The sequence below is a fragment of the Terrapene carolina genome, unplaced genomic scaffold, assembly GCF_002925995.2.
Source record: "Terrapene carolina triunguis isolate 2854851 unplaced genomic scaffold, T_m_triunguis-2.0 Scaffold97, whole genome shotgun sequence".
NCBI classification, from domain to species: domain Eukaryota; kingdom Metazoa; phylum Chordata; order Testudines; family Emydidae; genus Terrapene; species Terrapene triunguis.
In genome coordinates this window covers 12443267-12465560 of record NW_020664448.1, presented here as the reverse complement: position 1 = coordinate 12465560, position 22294 = coordinate 12443267, and the positions used below count along the sequence as shown (strand labels likewise).

General features: G+C 42.0%; 1 protein-coding gene across 4 annotated transcripts in view; it reads left to right on the top strand.

Moving 5' to 3' along the window:
• The window catches only part of GRM5 (glutamate metabotropic receptor 5), a 331468-nt gene that overhangs the window by 278501 nt on the left and 30673 nt on the right, over positions 1–22294 (top strand). For all 4 annotated transcript variants that reach the window (XM_024215245.2, XM_024215247.2, XM_024215246.2 and 1 more), the window contains exons 5-7: positions 859–1027; positions 3839–3965; positions 20189–21128. In XM_024215245.2, the coding sequence (XP_024071013.2) occupies positions 859–1027; positions 3839–3965; positions 20189–21128 (1236 nt within the window). The remainder of the gene's footprint in view (positions 1–858; positions 1028–3838; positions 3966–20188; positions 21129–22294) is intronic.

The window sequence follows — 22294 nt, the reverse complement described above, 5'->3', positions numbered from 1 at the left end:
AAGAGATCTTGGAGTCACTGTAGATAGTTCTCTGAAATCATCCACTCAATGTGCAGTGGCAGTCAAAAAAGTGAATAGAATGTTGGAAATCATCAAGAAAGGGATGGATAATAAGACAGAAAATATCATATTGCCTCTATATAAATCCAGGGTATGCCCACACCTTGAATACTGAGTGCAGATGTGGTCGCCCCATCTCAAAAAAGATATATTGGAATTGGGAAAGGTTTAGAAAAGGGCAACAAAAATGATTAGGGGTATAGAACGGCTTCCGTATGAGGAGAGATTAATAAGACTATGACTTTTCAGCTTGGAAAAGAGGCGACTAAAGGGAGATGTGATAGAGGGCTATAAAATCATGAGTGGTATAGAGAAAGTAAATAAGGAAGTGTTATTTACTCCTTCTCATAATACAAGAACAAGGGGCCACCAAATGAAATCAATAGGTAGCAGGTTTAAAACAAACACAAGAAAGTATTTTTTCACGCAACACACTGTCAACCTCTGGAACTCCTTGCCAGAGGGTGTTGTGAAGGCTAATACTATAAAGGGGTTCAAAAGGGAGCTAGATAGATTCATGGAAGATAGGTCCATCAATGGCTATTAGCCAGGATGGGCAGGAATGGTGTCCATAGCCTCTGTTTGCCAGAAGCTGGGATTGGGTGACAGAGCATGGATCACTTGATGATAACCTGTCTGTTCATTCCCTTTGGGGCACCTGCCATTGGCCACTGTCAGAGGACAGGATACTGGGCTTGATGGACCTTTGGTCTGACCCAGTATGGCCATTCTTATGTTCTTATGTTCTTAGTGACTGTATCCTAAACTCAACTGTTTGTTCATTTTGTATTTCAAAAGGTATGAGATTATGAATTTTAAGCAAATGGGGAAGGATTACTTTGACTATATCAATGTTGGAAGTTGGGATAATGGTGAATTGAAGATGGATGACGATGAAATATGGTCAAAGAAAAATACTGTCATCAGATCGGTCTGCAGTGAACCATGTGAAAAAGGCCAGATAAAGGTAAATAGGGTGCTTTTTATTGTATTGATGTGTTATTTGCATAGTCTTGAAATGTTACCCAGAATGTTTGTCAAAATCTTCAACCCTGAGAACCTAAAGTTAAAAATAGTTTTGGCACCTAAATAAAAAGTGCAAAAAGTTGTTTATGTGATTACTGCTTCTTGCTACTCTTTTCATAATTGTCTCATTATTTTCTTGTACTCCCCCATTGTCTGTCTGTCTCCATCTGTTGCCTTCTGTTTTATACTTAGATTGTAAGTTCTTTGGGCAGGGACCATCATTTTGTTCTGTCTTTTTGTACAGTACCTAGCACAATGGGGTCTCAATCCCTGATTGGGGCCTATAAGAACCAGCCCAAAGCAAATAAACTCATAATAATCATCATTATTTAAGTGCTAAAATCTGGATTTAGGAACATAACTTTTAGTCACCCAATTTTGAAATGTTTAGCCTTAGCTCTTAAGAGCCCTTAATTTCTTCTTATTAACAATAATACACTAAACACAGGAAAAATCTTTCATTAATTATTAATAATGTGTTTAAAGGAGAATCTCATGAAAAGGTAAGTAACTTGCTGGATTTGCTAAAATCACAACTCTGTTTTGCTTAGGGACTGTCATGTTCCTTTTTTCATTAGCAGTCTGCAGTCTGCAAGTTATGTTAGTCTATAATTAAGGGGGCAAAGGGGCTCCCCCGAATAGGAAGATGCAATGGCACAATTTGACATCTGTATGAAAAGAGCACAGGAATGTGGACATGATTCTACTCTCAGTGGAAGTGATATGAATCAGGAGTAACTCACTGAAGCAAAAAGAGATAGCAATGTGTGATCAGAATCAGGCCATAGTCTGCAATAACAAGAAGTGTTCGTGGGGGTTAAACTTAGTGATCTGGCTTCAAAACAAGCAATACGTGTGGTGAACAGCGTCACTGTACTAGAGATAGGCCCAGGTCACAAGTTTTGGAGCTGAATCTAAACCTTCTGAAATTTCAGGAGTGTTTGGATCCAGGATTTGGTTAGTGCCTGACTCTACTCTTCACTATGGATCCTCATTCAGGAAAGCATTTAAGAATGTGTTTAAAGTTAAATGTTCTGCATCAGGACCCATATCTGTAATCTTCTTTCTTTTTACATTTGATTGTTGAGTATAAATCCCAAATTTTCTTTCACAGACAAAAGCCCATGTGCTAAAATAGGGGATGAGGCCTGGCTCTATTGAATTAAGTCAATAGAAGTTTTACCATTGATTTCAGTGGAGTCAGGATTTCACCCAGGGAATCTAGACACACACAAAGCAACAGTGTCCCATTATTCAGCAGCATCCAGAATGTCCCTTCCTGCATGGCCTTATGCAAACCAAAAACAGTACAACCCAGAACACCTGAAATATTCTGGAGACATCAAAACTCTTTGAAGAATCACAAGAATGACCAGCAGGAGAGTGGCCTGGGGGAAATAACTGCAGTTGAAAAAAAGGATGAGATTTAGTTAAATAGGGCTGGATAAATTGGGGGAGGAGTTACAATGGAATCAACTGCAACCGATAGCAGTCGGATGTTAAAGAAACGGACAGTGAAGCAGCTGAAAAATCCATTTAATAAACACATCTGACAGGGGGCTTGATCCTGAGGTTTGCTAAGAGATTCTTACTCACTCCTGTGGGAGTTGTGGATATTCCCAACCCTTCACAATCAGAGGAAAGTTTTTGGAAATCTTCCAGTCTGTTTTCTCATTTACTTATTTCTTCAGGTGATTTTGCCCTTTAAGAATCTAATGTAAACAACCACCTCTCTTTGTAAACTCGCTCAAAGCCATTGAAGGAGATTTATTTCCCAGGTTTCTGCACTATACAACAGCCTTTCAGGACTTTGGTTGACTATGCTCCTTTGCATTTGATTAAAATCCCGATTCGTGACATTTGCTTGTGAAACCACATGCTGAACTGATCCCTACGAAGGCGAGACAAGTCAGCCCAATGCCGTAGTTGGCAGCGTTCATTTAAAAACGGATAGAATGTGATGAGCACGGACACTGAGAATACTTTATCTCAAAGAGGAAGGGGCCTTCCCATCGCCCTGGGCAGATCGCCAGGGATCACAGATGTGTTCAACGCCCAAGAGAAGATACATGGGGATTTTGAGAAACTCACATTTGAATTGCCACGGTGCAGTAGGATGTAGCATGTTGAATGGAAAGAGATGAAAATCAGTCCTGAATGTTAAAATGGATACACATTACACTCTCCTTATTAAATGTTAATTTAAAACATGGCTGATCTGACTCAGTTTGGAAAAGGGACCAAAAACCTGAATTTTCTCAGACTGATCACAAACTGAACTCTAGCCCAGCCCAATCCTTAGGGAAGCAAATCTGGTTTCCCACTTTTTCATGCTACATTTGGACTCGAACTGGGTGAATTACTGTATCTACAGTGAACAATATTATTCCCCTTTTTCTGTCTGAAAATGATCACTGAAGAGATTTAGACCTTTACAGCGTTGTTTGCTTGACAAACGATTTATCTGTACATATCCTCAAACATATCTGTAAACTATCCTCAATGATTGTTTCTTCCAATGCCCATGAGTCACAGTTCATGCTGTGTGAATGACCACCCAGTTCTAATCAGAAGGATTTATAATGGTAAGAATAATATTAGCAAAAGGGGCTTCCTCAAAAAAACGTGCTCATCTCTATTAGAAACAGTAAGTAAAAAAGGGACTTTGAAAATCAAATAAGGAACCTCAGCAGCATTAAAGAAAATCGATTTTAATAACAAATCTAATTGCTCTGTTAAATATCCATCTCAGGTGATCCGTAAAGGAGAAGTCAGCTGCTGCTGGACCTGTACGCCTTGTAAGGACAATGAGTTTGTCTCTGATGAATACACATGCAAGGCGTGCCAGCTGGGCTCCTGGCCCACTGATGACCTTACAGGTAATTGAGTTATTGTGTTTAAAACCCAGCAAAAGTCAATGGAAATGTTCATACACTTTATACCTGAGTATATATGCACTACGAAATATATGCACTACGAAACTAAATATTAGGCGTGTTTAGATTTTGTTTAGCCTAGAGTTTGGCTCCAAGTTTGAACTGAGGCTGGCATCTGTATTCATGGTTCAAGCTGTTCTCCATGAATCTCTGTCACAAACCAGGGGGAAATTCATCAGAAGAGCTATTCCCAAAGTTCAGGAATACTTGTGGCACCTTAGAGACTAACAAATTTATTAGAGCATAAGCTTTCGTGGGCTACAGCCCACTTCTTCGGATGCATAGAATGGAACATATATTGAGGAGATATATATACACACATACAGAGAGCATGAACAGGTGGGAGTTGTCTTACCAACTCTGAGAGGCCAATTAAGTAAGTGAAAAAAAACTTTTGAAGTGATAATCAAGCTAGTCCAGTACAGACAGTTTGATAAGAAGTGTGAGAATACTTACAAGGGTAAATAGATTCAATGTTTGTAATGGCTCAGCCATTCCCAGTCCTTATTTAATCCTAAATTGATTGTATCTAGTTTGCATATCAATTCCAGCTCAGCAGTCTCTCATTGGAGTCTGTTTTTGAAGTTTTTCTGTTGTAAGATAGCCACCCGCAGATCTGTCATTGAATGACCAGACAGGTTAAAGTGTTCTCCCACTGGTTTTTGACTATTATCATTCCTGATGTCAGATTTGTGTCCATTAATTCTTTTGCGTAGAGACTGTCCGGTTTGACCAATGTACATGGCAGAGGGGCATTGCTGGCACATGATGGCATATATCACATTGGTAGATGTGCAGGTGAATGAGCCCCTGATGGTATGGCTGATGTGATTAGGTCCTATGATGATGTCACTTGAATAGATATGTGGACAGAGTTGGCATCGGGCTTTGTTACAAGGATAGGTTCCTGGGTCAGTGTTTTTGTTCAGTAATGTGTGGTTGCTGGTGAGTATTTGCTTTAGGTTGGGGGGTTGTCTGTAAGCGAGGACAGGTCTGTCTCCCAAGATCTGTGAGAGTGAGGGATCATCTTTCAGGATAGGTTGTAGATCTTTGATGATGCGCTGGAGAGGTTTTAGTTGGGGGCTGAAGGTGACAGCTAGTGGTGTTCTGTTATTTTCTTTGTTGGGCCTGTCTTGTAGGAGGTGACTTCTGGGTACTCATCTGGCTCTGTCAATCTGTTTTTTCACTTCAGCAGGTGGGTATTGTAGTTTTAAGAATGCTTGATAGAGATCTTGTAGGTGCTTGTCTCTGTCTGAGGGATTGGAGCAAATGCGGTTATATCTTAGAGCTTGGCTGTAGACAATGGATCGTGTGGTGTGTCCTGGATGGAAGCTGGAGGCATGTAGGTAAGTGTAGCGGTCAGTAGGTTTCCGGTATAGGGTGGTATTTATGTGACCATCGCTTATTAGCACAGTAGTGTCCAGGAAATGGACTGCTTGTGTGGATTGATCTAGGCTGAGGTTGATGGTGGGATGGAAATTATTGAAATCATGGTGGAATTCCTCAAGGGCTTCTTTTCCATGGGTCCAGATGATGAAGATGTCATCAATGTAGCGCAAGTAGAGTAGGGGCGTTAGGGGACGAGAGCTAAGGAAGCGTTGTTCTAAGTCAGCCATAAAAATGTTGGCATACTGTGGGGCCATGCGGGTACCCATAGCAGTGCCGCTGACTTGAAGGTATATATTGTCCCCAAATGTGAAATAGTTGTGGGTGAGGACAAAGTCACAAAGTTCAGCCACTCTTTTTGCAGATACAGACTAACACGGCTGCTACTCTGATTCCCAAAGTTCTGAGCCACTGGATTTAGAAAACGGGCTTATTCTGGCTTTAGATCCAAACTGAGCCAAAATCATTGGGGCAGGTTTGGATATGAACCTTCCAAAAATGGGCAGGAGATAAGTTGTTGTATAGAAGTTGAGTGGGGTCCAATTTTAGGTGCCTCTGTTTTTCTCCAAAACAGGCACAAAATAATTCTGTGAAATGTCAGTGTTTTCCATCCAAATTCTAGCCAGTTGAGAGACTCTCTGGACAACTTCCTGTGCAGATTACTCCTCCCAAAAACACAATTGATCCAAGAAGCATCAACATTTGTAATAGCTTTGGGTGCACCAGACAGTCTGAGCTAAAACACAGGGATGATGTCCTTCCGGCTCTGGATAACATGCCTCTGTGTTTCAGTGCAAGGAAGTCTGCAGAATATCTGTTAGCAGATTTTGAGACCGTCAGTGTGTGGCCTCAACACTGGTACTGCCCGGGTTTTCTCCTCGCTACCTAATCATAGCATTGGTATTCAAATATTTTTATTACATTAACACCTACAAATGCCAGCCACGGATTAGGTTCTCATTAGCTGGGCTGTGTACAAACAGGTAACAAAAGGCAGTCCATACCCCAAAGAGCTTGGAATCTTGGTTCATGACAAGATGAATGAAACACATGGGTGGGGTGTGGAGAAGGGAGAATGAGATGATAATAGAGAGAGAGAGAGAGTGTGTGTGTGTGTGTGCGCGCACGTGCGCTGAAGAGCCAGCCAGAATTTGGATTTAGGATATAGAGATGATCTTGATATTGTTAGACTAAATATTTCTTTTGCTGTGTAGGAAAGCTATAGTACTGTAATGTGTGCACCACTGAGGTATCTATTTACCATGTACACAATTTTAAAGAAAGTAGATTTTTTTTACCATTTTCATGCTTACTGCTTCATATCAATATACGCACTGCTACATTTTTATAGATCATTCTTCTGCTTGATTAATTCCATTTAATGTGCTGAAACTGACAGGTGTACATATAAAACTACCTGTGGGTTTCTGTGACAAACAGTGTGATCTGACCCCTGCTCTTTAGCACTGTATTAAAAACCAGCTTCTAAAAAATGCTTTTCTGGGGGATCTGTAGGGTGGATGGAGCAATAATGTTTTATAATCATATCTAAAGTCACCAGCTTTTTTTATAGCTTGTAAAGAAAATGCATTTCAGTCTAGCCTTGTTTTTAACATAAGTTTCGGGGCGGGGGTGGGGGAGAGAGAGAGAAGATATTTTGTATTCTGGAAGGAAATTTCCTTCAGTTTTCCAAAGCACACACTAGTCTCCTTGAAATGCCCTTTGATGTTTGCTATTGCAGCAATCTGTGCCTCCTCACTGCAAGATAAAGCCGTGTCATAGGGAATAATGACAGCTTCACAAAGCTTCATTCATAAAAAGCTGATTGGAAAAAGTCTTTCTTCCACTATCTCCTTCAGATCAGAGTCTTGATGCTGTGCCTTCCTGGAAATATATCCACTCCACACCTGAAAAGGATGGCATCTCACTGTTTGCCACATATTGGCAGACCGCTATTGGCACACCTGTAGCATCTCACTGTTTGCCAGGTATTGGAGCACTGATAAAATCTCTCCTGGCTCATTCGACAAAATGTTGCTCCATCTTTCCTCTGCTCAATGGCCAGGATCCGTTTTATGCCACAGACTTGATTAAATGTAATGGGGAGGAGCTGGGACGTTGCCAGTGAGGAGAAATCGAGCTTGGTGTATCCCTTTACTCATATGTTTGTAGGACATCAGAACACAAATGTGTTCTGGTGAAAAACTATTGTCAGAGCAGAAAATGAGGATTAAGACTTGAAGGAAAAGTTTAAAGTCCGAATGTATTCAGGGGGAGAGAGAATTTCTGTTGATAAAGGCTGTCAGTGGAAAATAGCTCTGACACCATCTAAGAGTAAACACTGAAGGCCAGGAAAACAGTGATATGTGGCCAAAATTTTAACTATGGGATCCCTCAATACTTTTCAGCCATACATGCAACATTCCCTGGGTAAAATACTTCTCATCCCCTTAGACAATTCATGCTTTCCCTTCCCAAAACCCATCAGTTCCATATTCTTCCCACTCCCAAATCCATCTATCTTTCCATCTACTCCCCAGCCTGATATCTCACAAACCCCTGCACCCCTTCCTCCCCAGTACCTCTTCTTGGGGGCTTCTTTGCATGGCAGCTGCTCTTCATAAACTGGTGGTGGTGGTTTTTCCTGTGGTAATAATAGTGGCAAGGAGGATGCCCTGAAGTCTCTGATAGTAGAGTGGTTGATTGGATGATAATGGGACTGTGCTGGTAGTGGTCTGGGTTGGAGGATGGGCAGCCCTGGCTTCTTGATTGGCACATGTCCTCTGATTGCTGGAGGTCTCCCTGCAGTTGGTATGTAGGGATAGGGAAACAGGTGCCCCTTGGCTGGTGTGTGGGGAAAGAAAGCTCCAGGCTCCATTCCTTTGGGGGCCAAGGAGGAAGGCACTGGTGGGGGAGAAAGAAGTCTGGGTGCTGTGACTACAGGACTCTCACTCTACATCGGAAGCTTTGCCCAGGGCCGGCTCCAGGCACCAGCGCAGCGCGGCCCATGGAAGGGAGCGGCACATCCAGGTCTTTGGTGGCAATTCGGAGGGAAGGACCGGCCGCCGAATTGCCGCCAAAGAATGAAGCAGCGTGGGTGAGCAGCCGCCAAAGTGCCGCCGATCGCAGCTTTTTTTTTCTCTCTCTCTTTGCCGCTTGGGGTGGCAAAAAAGCTGGAGCTGGCCCTGGCTTTGCCCCACCTTCTCTCGCTGAGCCCTAGTTCAGCTGGAGGAGGTTGAGAAGAGTGTGTGGAGCATCTCCCGTGCTCATTTAGAGGCACTAGTGGGTGACTCAAGAAGGGAGCTTGAGATATCTTAAAAGGGACTGACTTTCAGAAAGCTTTGATCACTCACCCTCTGAAAGTCAGGCCCTTTTAAAATGTCTCAAACTGGTCATCTAACAATGGAAGCACCCAAAATCACTAGTCATGTTTGGAAAATGTAGCCTTACTGAAGAAAAGGAAGAGCTAAGCAAGCAGTTCCACAGGAAAGACAGAGATGGATAGTTTTCAAATTTGCAGTAGGACTCTTCATTAAATTTTATATTAATAGCATCCATGGTTATTCAGGGTGGCTCTCTTCCCCCATATAAAGGTTTATGAGACTATTACAGCCTTTAAGCTAACACAGCTGGGTCTTTCAGCTCAAGCAATAGTAGTTCATGGGTTTAGATCCAGAGGTCCCTCATTTAATGACACACCCAAGGGTATTGTCTGGATTAACTCTACAGTGGAGGGAGGAGAGAATCCAAACATTTTCAGACAGAAACAAGGGGATTCGCTTAACAGGCCGGATCCAAATCCCAGTAAAATGAATGGTAGTCCTTCCAGGGACTGCAATGGAATTCGGATCAGAAACAATATCCCATTGGTTCTCTAGGTGATCACATTGTTTTTGAGGGCACAGCCTTCTGTGTCCAAAAAGAAAGAGTGGGCTCAGGAAGAGAGTTTCATATTAGTGTTGTTTGAAATTCCAGTGCTGCCTTGGTGTATCTTGGGGATATCCTGTTCCAGCTGAGTCCTCTTTCTTTGTTTCCTTTTCCTTAATGGCTGATTTCAAAACTTTTTTTTTTGGAGGGGGGAGGGAGTAAGTCACACTTTGTGTGACTTGTGAGACTGCGCAAGAGTGATAGCAACAAAGTTTTAGTAGCAGCTACTTTGGGGACAGGAACGGAAGGTAGATACTATTAATATCGGTGATATTTGGTTCTTCTTCTTCCTAATGTACTCTGCATGTGCTGGCTATTTGATTTTCTTAGCTGGATTCAGATGAGATTAGGAGGAAAGATATTTCGCAATTCATTGAAATGTTTTCATTCTCTTTTTTCTTTCTTTCTTTTGATGGCTGTTTGTACACAATGACTGAATATCAGAAATAGGTTTCTTTTTTCATCACAGTTACAAGAAATGTTTTCATTTGATGTGACAAAATAAAGCAAGGACATTATTACAACTATGGCCAAGTCTTGTGGTCTGATGGTCGTATGGGACAGATGTAGCCAGATTATGACCCTGTTCTGAGCTCTTAGCTGTCAGGGATTAGGTTTGCGTATGGAGACTGCATTCTAACCCTGGAGAGGCAGGGACTGGGAAAATCTGCTTCACCCTTAGGCAGCCCATTTGATTACCATTTGGAGTAGCAGGGAAAGGCTGCAAAGGGTGTTGCGTTCTCTCCTCTTTGTCTGGGGGCAGGTGAGTAGGAGCCCTGGATACTTCATGAAAACCGCGCTTGGATTTAATAGTGTGGATAAACAGTGAGAAAATGGGAAGAGCCCAACCCCAGAAAACAAGATAACAGGCATTTGCAGTGCACTTTCCATAGAAAGAGCTTGACAATTCCATGCTGTATTCCATACAAAGCATTCTGTCAGCAAGAGCCCAGGATCAAAACTGATCTAGTTTTGTAAGTACTGAACAAAAATGACCCCTTCCTTTGTAGTGTGTACAGTTGCTCACTCTCTCACTCTCTCTCACTGAGAAGATCAACAGAAAGTGACCAATTCCCAGGAAGCAATCACTGCTCAGTCTTGGTTTCTGGCACAGTTTGTATGACAGCTTATGAAGAGCACAGACCAGGGTTCAGTTGCATTGGCAAGTCTCTACGGATGCTCTGAGATGCTGATTGCCTGCTCCTGCCAGGTGCCGAGCACCCTCAACTCCTACAGAAATAACGGGGAGATGATATGCAAAGCACCTGGTAGGATCAGACCCTAGGTACTTAAGCAATAGAAGCTGCTAAAATCATGCATGCACACACATGCGCAAGAACTATTTTACAACTGTAGCTCTCAGTTACGCTTCTTATGTCATCATAAATAAAAATAAAGATACTGCAGTCAGGAATTAGCTGACAGTTCTGGTGATAATGCACGAGGCAGAACAGGATCTGGCTCATGGCTCATATTGACTCTGCCACTATAATGACATTCAAATCTTGCTTTTGTCAGTAATTTGAACAGCTGTAACTCAGACACACAAGGATCAGATACAGGGAGAGTGCAATTTTACACAATTGCTTTTATGACTCCAAACACTCCTCGGTACAGAACATTTATTGCTTCCATCGTAACTTATTGTTTTCTTCTATCTATGCAAAATTAGATTTGATCATTTGCATAAATTATGCTTTTGCCAGGCTTTGGGGGAGGAAGGAATGAGTGAAGGGATAAATCAAGGCGTAGGGCAGTTATATTGTGGTCTGGGATCATTGAATGGAGAAAGGGTCTTTTTTCTCCCCTTTCTGGTTGAGGAGAGCTGCTGTGTCTTAATTGTTTAAGGTGCTTTATATTTAGTGAGGAGAGATTGTAGTTAAGGTGTTGGCCTTGGACTCAGAAGATCTGGTTTTAATTCCTGGCTTTGCCAAGTGATTTTCACTGGGATTGATCCAAAAGTCATTAAAGTCAATGACGGTCGTTCCACTGACTTCAATGAGCTTTGGATCAGGCTCTTAAATCTCCTTGCCTGCGTTCTCCATCTGTAAAATGAGGTTAACAACATTTCCTTTCTCTCGCCCTTAGTCTACGTCCACACTGCCCTACAGTTTGGACTATGGGGTGTGAATAACAGTGTGCACCAAAATGCTGTGCTGTAACTCCCCCATGTGGACCCTGTAGCTGCAAACTAAAAGATTCATAGTTTGCGATAATGCAATCCTATTTGAAGAGAGCGCCTGCAGCATCCACACTGGGGGAGTTCAGTGCCGCACATTGGCATGCACTGTGCAGCTAAGTCCTTAGTTTGTCTTATCCATTTAGATTATAAGGTCCTCAGAGCCAGGACTATGTATTTATACATTGCCTAGCATAATAGGGCCTCTAGGGTCTCAAAGGAATCCAGGGAAATAAATAACATTATCACGATCAGATCCCAAGGGTGAATACTACATGTCTTTAAACTTTTCTCACTGCTGAAGAAATTGTTCAGCGATGCAGAAGATCACAAATGAATGTAATTCGTAACACTGTAGAGAGAGTGCTCCAGCTAATGTCATCTATATTTTACACAAAATGTAGCTGTTTCCAGTCAACATGTGAGCTTGCCTGTAATTTTCATATCTCAGAGACTGAGAGACATTTTTACGGGATAGAAGATCCTGCAAATCAGAGTACTGTGCACACAACTAAGTGTATATAAATGTTGCAGTGTGTTGGTGCGAACATCGTTTCCGCTTACACGTCAAAGAGCAATAAAGGGGGAATTCTTGTCTGTCTATACATCAATTTATTTCTGAGGTGCTCATCCCCTTGGCCTGTAGGCAGCTATATTTCTAGCCTCAGATACATTCATGCAGCTTTATTCCACCTTTGTACCACCCCCCCATCCAATCCTAGGGTGAGCCTGGGGTCAATTTGCTCTCAGCACAACATAGTGCACCCTCAAGACAGCGCTAAACTTCCCCAGATGCTAAAAGCCTTTCCACCAACCCGAGATTGCCCCCAATGCACCCGAGGGGGCAGGAGAGAGGGCTGGTGTATTTATACCACCTGGGAAGCCCTTATGGCTCAGGAGTCCCCAGCCAACCTGTGAAGCAAGCTTTCCGGATGATTGCTCTGCCAATGAGGTGCAAGTAGGTGGAAGGTGTGTCCAGGCATATGTCTGGTGGAGCAGAATTGGGCTCCTTTACATATAATGCATTTTTCAGTATTGACATTAGTTTAATCTTGGCCAATAAATCTGGCATAGTGTTCAAAATCTTTTTTCCCTTTTCCTTCTTTTACTTTACGTAATCCTCTCCTCCAAAATGCCATTCTCAGAAACCATTACCTGCAAATGTGTTTATACGATAACCTCGCTGATCATCATTTCATAAAAAACATTCAGTCTTTAAACTTAATTGTGGAATAAATCATTGCATATAGCTTAGCATCCTCCTAATAAAATGAAGGAGAATAAATAGCCTGAGTTTTCATCTCTTTGTGGGAATTTTATTAAGGGAATCTAAAAAAGAGTAATAAACCCTGAAAGGCGTGAAATAGGCTGGAACTGATGATAAGTGCATGCCCATGAGTCACCTCTGTTGCAAAGTTAGGAGCCATCCTAAAAACAGTCCTTGTTTCTTTGTGCTGTGTATAAAGGCTGGTTGCCAGACAAAGATCATTTTCTAATGTTTTCTGCTCCAGAAATCTGCAGGCAGCATTGTGAATATAAAATACCAAAGTGGTCCCAGCAAACATTAATTAAGTGATCCTTTGGTAAAATGGAAGATGGACATATAGGTCGCTGAGGTCCTTTAGTCTTATAATGTATTGGGAAATGGTGGAATACACATGCAGGTGCTATCTTAAGAAAGCATTAGTGTGATTACATATCAGAAATCGGCTCTCCCGCCGGTTTTACACTGGTGTAACTTCATTGACTTCAGTGGAATGACTCCTGATTTATGCCAATGTCAGTGAAATTAGAATCAGCCCCCTAATCTTCTTCAGGATAAATAAGCTGCATATTCTCATTAAAGTGAATGGGAGTCACACAGGTAACTTTTATTAATGTTAATGAGAATGATTCATAAAAATCCAAATGTCCTTGTTACACTAAGAAATGGTGATAACTTCATTATTGCCATGAAAAGCTTTTCATGCTAAGACTGCTACAATACGGATGTCACATTAGTCTGCATTTAGTAACTAAGGGCCAAATTGTGTTACGCCAGCATGCCAGTAAATGTGTTCCTCTGTCTTCTTAGCTGCACTGATGTCAAAGGCTAAATGACCCACATCCTTATGGTATTTCCATGGGGAAACAGATCATTCCGCCTAGCACCTTTGCCACATACCCCATTGATTTTTTTTTTGACATAATGTGGATAATTGTATTTTCAATGACACTCGTGTTTGGGTGCATGATACAGAAACAATGGAAAGAGACTAATTAGATTTAATATAAAAAGGAGTTATTTTTCACGGAATGAATTCTGCCTTTAATAACATAAGTGATATTGGCAGGAAACAGCTTAGGAAAAACATTAATATCCCCTGAAAATAAAGGAAAGAGACAAAGAGGCATTTTCTAGTGATAAGAACACAAGGCTCAGAAATAGAACCTTCTAAATTCTAGTCCAAATTCTTATATTTAGGGCTTGTCTACATGGGGTCACCCAGGAAAGTTAATCCAAAATAACTCAAAGTGAATAAATTCCAAAATGAATTAAACTAAACCGAGTTAAGTCCACTTTAATTCTGAATGAGTTTGTCTGCACAGGGGTTTAATGCAGTTTTAACTAATCCACTTTAAATTCACACACTTGGTTAATCTCAATTTATTTTCCTAAGTGTCCCCATGTAGACAAGTCCTTACTCCCAATTGACAAGCCACTGTGAAGTCCAAATTTGCTACTTAGTCTGGGTTCCTCAGTTCATGGGTGCCCAACGTGAGATGCCTTTAGCTTGATTTTCAGAAGTGGGAGTACCATCAGATCCCATCGCTGAAAATATGAGTGATCCGCATTCCTGGAAGTCAGGCCCAAGGTGTCTCCAGGTGAGTAGCTGTTGTCCATTAAACCCAGTAGAGCTATGTCAGTTTGTACCCACTAAAGGTCAGGTCTGATATATTTTTTACAACTGACCTGATCAAATAGGAACAAAACTATGGGGAATATATTTTTCTCTGTGGAAAATAATATATTTAAAACATACACTTCTGTAATTTCAAACATGATGTTAGTAAATTTGCTAAATTTGCAGATGATACAAAATTACTAAAAATAGTTAAGACCCAGGCAGACTGCGAAAAGCTACAAAAGGATCTCTCAAAACTAGGTGACTGGGCAACAAAATGGCAGATGAAATTTAATGTTGATAAATGCAGAGTAATGCACATTGGAAAGCATAATCCCAGCTATACATATAAAATGATGGGGTCCAAATTAGCTGTTACCACTCAAGAAAGAGATCTTGGAGTCATTGTGGATAGTTCTCTGAAAACATCCACTCAATGTGCAGCGGCAGTCAAAAAAGCGAACAGAATGCTGGGAATAATTAAGAAAGGGATAGATAATAGGACAGAAAATATCATGTTGCCTCTATATAAATCCATGGTATGCCCACATCTTGAATACTGTGTGCAGATGTGGTTGCCCCATCTCAAAAAAGATATATTGGAATTGGAAAAGGTTCAGAAAAGGGCAACAAAAATGATTAGGGGTATGGAATGGCTTCCATATGAGGAGAGATTATTAAGACTGGAACTTTTCAGCTTGGAAAAGAGACGGCTAAGGGGAGATATGATTGAGGTCTATAAAATCATGACTGGTGTAAAGAAAGTAGATAAGGAAATGTTGTTTACTGCTTCTCATAACACAAGAACTAGGGTCACCAAATGAAATTAATAGGCAGCAGGTTTAAAACAAATAAAAGGAAGTATTTCTTCACACAATGCACAGTCAGTCTGTGGAACTCCTTGCCAGAGGATGTTGTGAAGGCCAAGACCATAACATGGATAAAAAAAGAACTAGATAAATTCATGGAGGATAGGTCCATCAATGGCTATTAGCCAGGATGGGCAGGAATGGTGTCCCTAGCCTCTGTTTGCTATAAGCTGGGAATGGGTGACAGGGGATGGATCACTTGATTACCTGTTGTGTTGATTCCCTCTGGGGTACCTGGCACTGGCCATTGTCAGAAGACAGGATACTGGGCTAGATGGACTCTTGGTCTGACCCAGTAGTGCCATTTTTATGCTCTAACAAATTCAGAGAGGGTTCCAACATAATAAGAATGATGAGAAGACAATATATGAAAAAGGTATCTAAATTATGGTTTAATTATATTCAAGAAGATAATAGGATTTTGAAATATAGGCTCCTGCCACCATCATCAATATTTTAGGAAGGGTTAAAGCTTTTAAAAAATACATGTTTCCCCATGGCTGGTCTTCCTATTCCCTATCTTCCTTAACATTATTTTGCTGTTAGAGGACTTTGGTCCCATAGACGTTTCCTGGCTCCTTTCCTTTCAGGAAGTCCTGACTCCTGCTCACAGTTTCAGTGGCTCCTGTTTCCTCTCCTCCTCCTTGTTAAGTAGCAGCAGCCCACAGTGGCTGGCTCTTCCTCCTTATTTCCATCTCCTTCCAGAGGTATCCAGGCTTTCTAGTGCAAACAAGGAGATGGATGGATAGAAACATTAAAGAGATGCCAGCAACAAGTTACCTGCTAGCTCTTACTTCAGTTGAGTGAACTGGACTCAAAGGAATTAAAACTTCATTGGCTTAAAATGGCAAGTTTCCCATAACACCAGCAATTAAAGTGCTTCCTCATATCCAAGGCTCCTCACAGACACACACAGAGAACCTACATTACAGGAGCCTAACTGGGGGCCAATGGGCCAAAATATTGCAGAGAGTAAAATATTCAAAGAAAAGGAAAAGTGCATTGTCAGTGCAGAGATCCATCTAAGAATAAGGCAGAATGGGAGCAAAGCAGAAACTCAGAAGATTTACATAGAAGCAGAGAGGCAAAGGCAGATGAACTGGTGATTCTGCCATTTAAAAATCTTCCCTTTTCTTTCAATTCCCACTCCCATCCCCACTCAGACCCTTGGAAATGCAGTGGTTTTTATATTGGAGCCACCGGTGTCTTTAAAAAAAAAAAAAGACTACAAAATAGTAGGCAAAATCTGTGACTGATATAAATTAGTCTAACTCCATTGATTTAATTGGCGTAACACCAGTTTATGGCTGCTGGAGATCTGGCCCAATATTATGTTATCAGCATTCATAGTATGCGTTGCCCGAAAAGAGAACAAAGTGCCCCATTAACATAGTAGACTGATAGTAGACAAACACTATGTAGGGCTAACTTTCCTCACCACTGACATTTACCCATTTCTGGATTGAAACATGGCAGGTATACATTTTTGTAGGCAGAATGCAGTTAACTGAGTTAGAATTTGGACAGAGTTAACACTCTACTCTTATCAAAAATGCCATGGGGTCAAGTAGTAATTACAAGTGGTCCAGTCCTCCATTTTACACATCATTCAACAAGGCCATTTGGACAAAGCATCACTATCATGTGTGTCACCTTGGAATCATGTGCTTATAGGGCCTGATCCAAAGCCCATTGAATTGACGTCTTCAATTGATGTCAATGGGCTTTGGATCAGGTCCATGGTTCCTGCAGCTGCTTGGCTAAATGCCCCTTTATGATTCTCCAACTGTAAAGGGCCATTGTAAAGACTCGTGCTCTGAGATAAACACAGATTTTCTCCCATACAAATAATGGTGCAAATAGACAATAGATTTAATTACTGACAAAAGTTCCTTCTCAGTAATAAAAAAAATGTTCTCTGCAGAACTCTGCAGAGTTCATTTTTTCCTGCAAATATGTACCTCCCTTGTTATTTATTTGTTTATTTGGTCCATCTCATTCTCAATCCGTAAACACTTGGCACCTCTGTTTAGAACAAGTGGTGTTTTGAAGCCAGGGGGACCTCAAATTGGCAAGCGTCCTATCCAGGTGCCAAGTCACATTCTCGAGTACTGAAACGAGCTTCCTTAGGCAATGGTTTTGCTTTACTGACATTCCCAGAAAGGAACCTTCCGTAATGAGAGCAGAGCCTTCAAAAACTCAGTGCACATTTGGAAAGCTGAACTTGGGGCAAAAAAATCTATGATCTTTAGGCAAGGTCAGCTGTGTGGCATCAGACACCTTTGACTGTAGTGAGAGATTCACCTATATAAGGGACATTCAGTGTGGGGCGCAGTATGGGCCTGATCCAAAACCCATTGAAGTCAATGGGAGTTTTTCCATTCACTTCAATGGTTTTGGATCAAATCCTAAATGAATGTAGGTAAAAAACCACATAAATTGGATAAGATATAAACAGCTCTCGGCTCATCGTGCAGCCCTCCGGCCTGGCCTGCTCCTCCTCACTCTGCAAAGAGAGAAGTGTCACTTCCTGGGTCCAGCCACATACAAAGTGTTTCCATATCCTCCCCTATTAGCTAAGAAAAGGGACTGAGGCATCTCTTGCAGCCTGGAGAGTCATAGATCAGCAACGTGGGAGCTGATGAGACCAGTAGTTAGTTTCCTTCTTAGGAAATATGTCATTCACTGTAGCGTTGATTGTTAAAGTTATGACTACGGGAAAATGGAATGACATGTTAATGCAAGATTACAGGGCATCCATTAGTGTCCTCTCTCTCAAGTTTGTGTTTTCCTTAAGCACCTTTCATCGTGGTAACTAAGTGCATTTTGAACTGTAAGCCATCATTATTATAGAAGTAACAGTACAAAAATTGCATGTCTTTAATTTGATTAAATATTAGTAGTATTGTTATTAGCGGTAATTGACAGAAGTATCTGTTAGTAATAGCTAATCAAACAGTGTGGTCTGAAAAATGAGAATTTACAAAATACTCCGTGTTTGAATTATGTAGGCGTGGAACAGGTGTAAAGGGCCCAAGAGCCATATTATCCATTATATGGGCTGCTCCTACATAGCGCAGGCAGTACTGTCAGGCTCAAGCCTTCAAAAATCCCAAGTCAATCTACAGAAATTCAAGAGATTGGCTTAAAACTCATGCTGTGGTTTTAATAAATACATAAATATTGGGGCTCTTTTCATTTTCCTTCTGGTTTGTGAGTCTTTAGGATTAATTCACGTCACGTGTTCAAGCTTTTCTCTGTAACCATGAGGGTTAGAAACTTACTTTTTTTTAAGTGAAAGCTCAGATTCCCACACAGTCTATAGATTCCAGCAACTGAGGCTTTAAGAAAAATACCACACATTGGGAGGCTTGCAATCAAATGAGTTGGCACCACTGGCTCTGTGAAGGAAACCTCAGATTTACGCAGCTAATCTTCCCTTGAGAGGGCTGTGCTTCCCCTTGTGGGCCTGTCTGGGGATTTGGCCACAAGATAAACAAGATCCCTTGGGATTCTCAGAGGCAGGTGCATCTATTCAGAGGCCCCCGTGCAATGCCAATCAGCCCTTATCACAACAAAGCTCTAATGGAGCCGTCTCCCCACCCGGCTGCTCCCCTGGGAACAGCCCATCACCCCAGAAGAAGTTCCACATTGCAGAGGATGAAACCAGCCAAATCGAGGCTGACAATAGAGACAGCACTAACATAGGACTTGTCTCCATGAGAAAATTTATCTATAGCTGTTTGGAACTGGTTTTATTAAATCGGTGCAATACCCGAGTGTGAATGGCCTTAATGTGGTTTAAAAGTGAATTATATTTGATTCTTTACTGGTTGAAACCAGTACAGAGTGATTGTTATCGGGCCCCCTGCTACACCCCAGCTGTGCATTCTGATCCCATAGAACACCCAAGAAGAGGAGCAGAAAAAGGGGTAACAGTGCTGAGGAAGCAGCCCTCTGTCCTTCCATGCCCCCTGAGAGACAAAGCAAGATCCTTGTCATCTCTGTTCCCACAGGTGGAGGCAACAATATAGTCCACAGAATATAACATACCTGATCGTGCTGAAGATGCGGTGCCTCACTGAGCTGTATATTACTACAGAGTAACTACGTTCAATTTCATGTAATATGACTGTGAAAATGGCTGATAAATTATTATAATTACACATAAAAAGCCAAAATACACAGCATGACTATAGGTGGCCTGCTCAAAAGCCAGGGCCGGCTCCAGGCACCAGGCAACCAAGCACATGCTTGGGGCGGCGCCTGGTAAGGGGCGGCCAATCTTGGGGTGGCGGGGGGCAGCGCAGTGCGGCATTCCGCGGGGGGGGCGCTCTGGCGGTGCGGCGCTCGGCGGGGGGACGGCGCGGGGCGCGGCGCTCGGAGGGGGTTCCGGCAGTGCTCGGCGGGGGGGGGACAGGCTCCGGTGGCGCGGCGCGGCACTCGGTGGGGGGGCGGCGCAGGGCGCGGCGCTTGGGGGGGGGGGGTCTGGCGGTGCAGCGCTCGGCGGGGCGGCACTTTTTTTTGCTGCTTGGGGCAGCAAAAAAGTTAGAGCCGGCCCTGTCAAAAGCTCTCAGGGTGGCCTAACTCTCCTCCCACTGAAGTCAATTGAAGTAGGCCAATGCTAAGTGCTTTTGCAATTCCCGCTCTAAATGTCTGCTTGTACTGGCCTTTTTTAGAAGATGTCATCACGGGCTCAAAATAAGACGATCTATGTTACTAAAATAAGATAACACTGAAAAATGTCTCATGTGCCATCCTAGCAATGTCATCTTAACATTAGTCGATTGTCATTCTCTATGCATACGCCTCTGAAAAATTCTGGAAAGACTAAAATTAGATAAAATTAGCAAGAAGAAACTGTAATTATACAAATCTGACTTTTTATATTTCAATTTGCCACTTTTTCTTTTAAAACAGGTTGTGATCTCATCCCAGTCCAGTACCTCAGATGGGGCGATCCTGAACCAATAGCAGCAGTTGTTTTTTCCTGTCTGGGTCTACTGGCCACCCTGTTTGTTACAGCTATATTCATCATGTACCGCGATACCCCAGTTGTCAAGTCATCCAGCCGAGAACTCTGCTACATTATTCTCGCTGGCATCTGCTTGGGTTACTTGTGTACTTTCTGTCTCATTGCAAAGCCTCAACGGATTTATTGTTACCTTCAAAGAATTGGCATCGGTCTGTCCCCGGCTATGAGTTACTCTGCCCTAGTAACTAAAACCAATCGCATTGCAAGAATTCTAGCTGGCAGCAAGAAGAAAATCTGTACAAAGAAACCTAGGTTCATGAGTGCCTGTGCCCAGTTGGTTATTGCATTTATCTTAATATGTATACAGTTAGGCATAATTGTTGCCCTTTTCATAATGGAGCCACCAGATATAATGCATGATTATCCAAGTATCCGAGAGGTCTACTTGATTTGTAACACCACCAACTTGGGTGTCGTAACTCCCCTTGGATACAATGGATTATTAATTTTAAGTTGCACCTTTTATGCATTTAAGACCAGAAATGTCCCAGCTAATTTCAATGAAGCAAAGTATATCGCCTTTACAATGTATACCACTTGTATCATTTGGCTGGCCTTTGTGCCCATATATTTTGGTAGCAACTACAAGATAATCACCATGTGTTTTTCTGTAAGCCTGAGTGCCACTGTGGCCCTCGGCTGCATGTTTGTGCCAAAGGTGTACATCATCCTCGCTAAGCCAGAAAGGAATGTACGCAGCGCATTCACCACGTCGACCGTGGTCCGCATGCATGTAGGGGATGGAAAGTCATCTTCAGCTGCAAGCCGCTCAAGTAGCCTGGTCAACCTATGGAAAAGAAGGGGATCGTCTGGTGAAACTCTAAGGTAAATTTTGCTAATATGTGAGTGTTTGGAGCAATTATGGTCTTCTGAGTGTGGAATAATACTAGTGGAAGGATAAATAGGAGCCAATTTAATTTACTTCACCTCTGCACTGGGATGTATTTCACCTAGGATGGGCAGATATGCGCTCCTGTGTTATCGGAGTTTCCTGGTAGGTCTGTTTCAGGTAAAAAGCTGCCTATGGGTGAAGACCATTTTGAGTAGCAAACCAAATATAAACAAACATAATTACTGGCTTGAAAGCATCAGCTGAGTCAACTGCATATGTGTTAAAGGGAGGGAAATAAGATCATAACCCCCACCCCAAGAAATATAAATTATGACCTTTTCCTGAACATGTTCATTCGAAATCTCTTGCACTCTGATGAAAGTCATAGCCACTAACATACTGTATTTATATCTAGTCACAACAGTAAGACAACAGAATTGCTGCTAAAGCTACATAATCAGAGGTGAAGCTATCAATACAAATAGGGTCATTAGTAGCAACTCTTAAGCCTCCAGGGATTTATTTCATATGACTATTCTATCCCTTCTCTACCATTCTCTTATTTTCCTTTCTCTTATACACTCTTCCAATATTTACTCTTTTGCCCTCATCTACCTTCTCTTCTTTTTCCTAATACGTTCTCTTTTTCCATCCTCTCAGTCTCCTCAATTCCTGCTGTCAACAGGTTACAATCTTGCAACCATACTTTGTCATGCCATTGACCAAGTACTACTTCCCAATGAAGCATTTGCCCTCAATGGTCATCAAGAAAACATGCATATTCAGGGTACAAGAACGATTGTAGGTGAACAGCAGAAGGAGACACAGTCTGGCCTTGGAGATAGACTAGGGAAAGTTCATTTACTTCTTTTGGTCCTTACCACTTGCGGCATGGTTGCAATGGGACTGATTTCAGCTGGCTAAATGCTGCTATGTGGGAAAAGACCTGACTATGTAAAGATGCAGAAAACATACCTTTTCATTACTTAGCTATGGTTGTATTGCATTGAAATTACAGAGGGACAAATTCCATTCCACATTGAAATAAATGAGAGCCAGGGCATGCCTTTTAGGGTTTATGAATTGGATGCCCTCAGATATGCAGGCCCAATGGCCATTGAAATCAGAGGGAGTTTGCTTCCGTAGGCTACTTGATGCG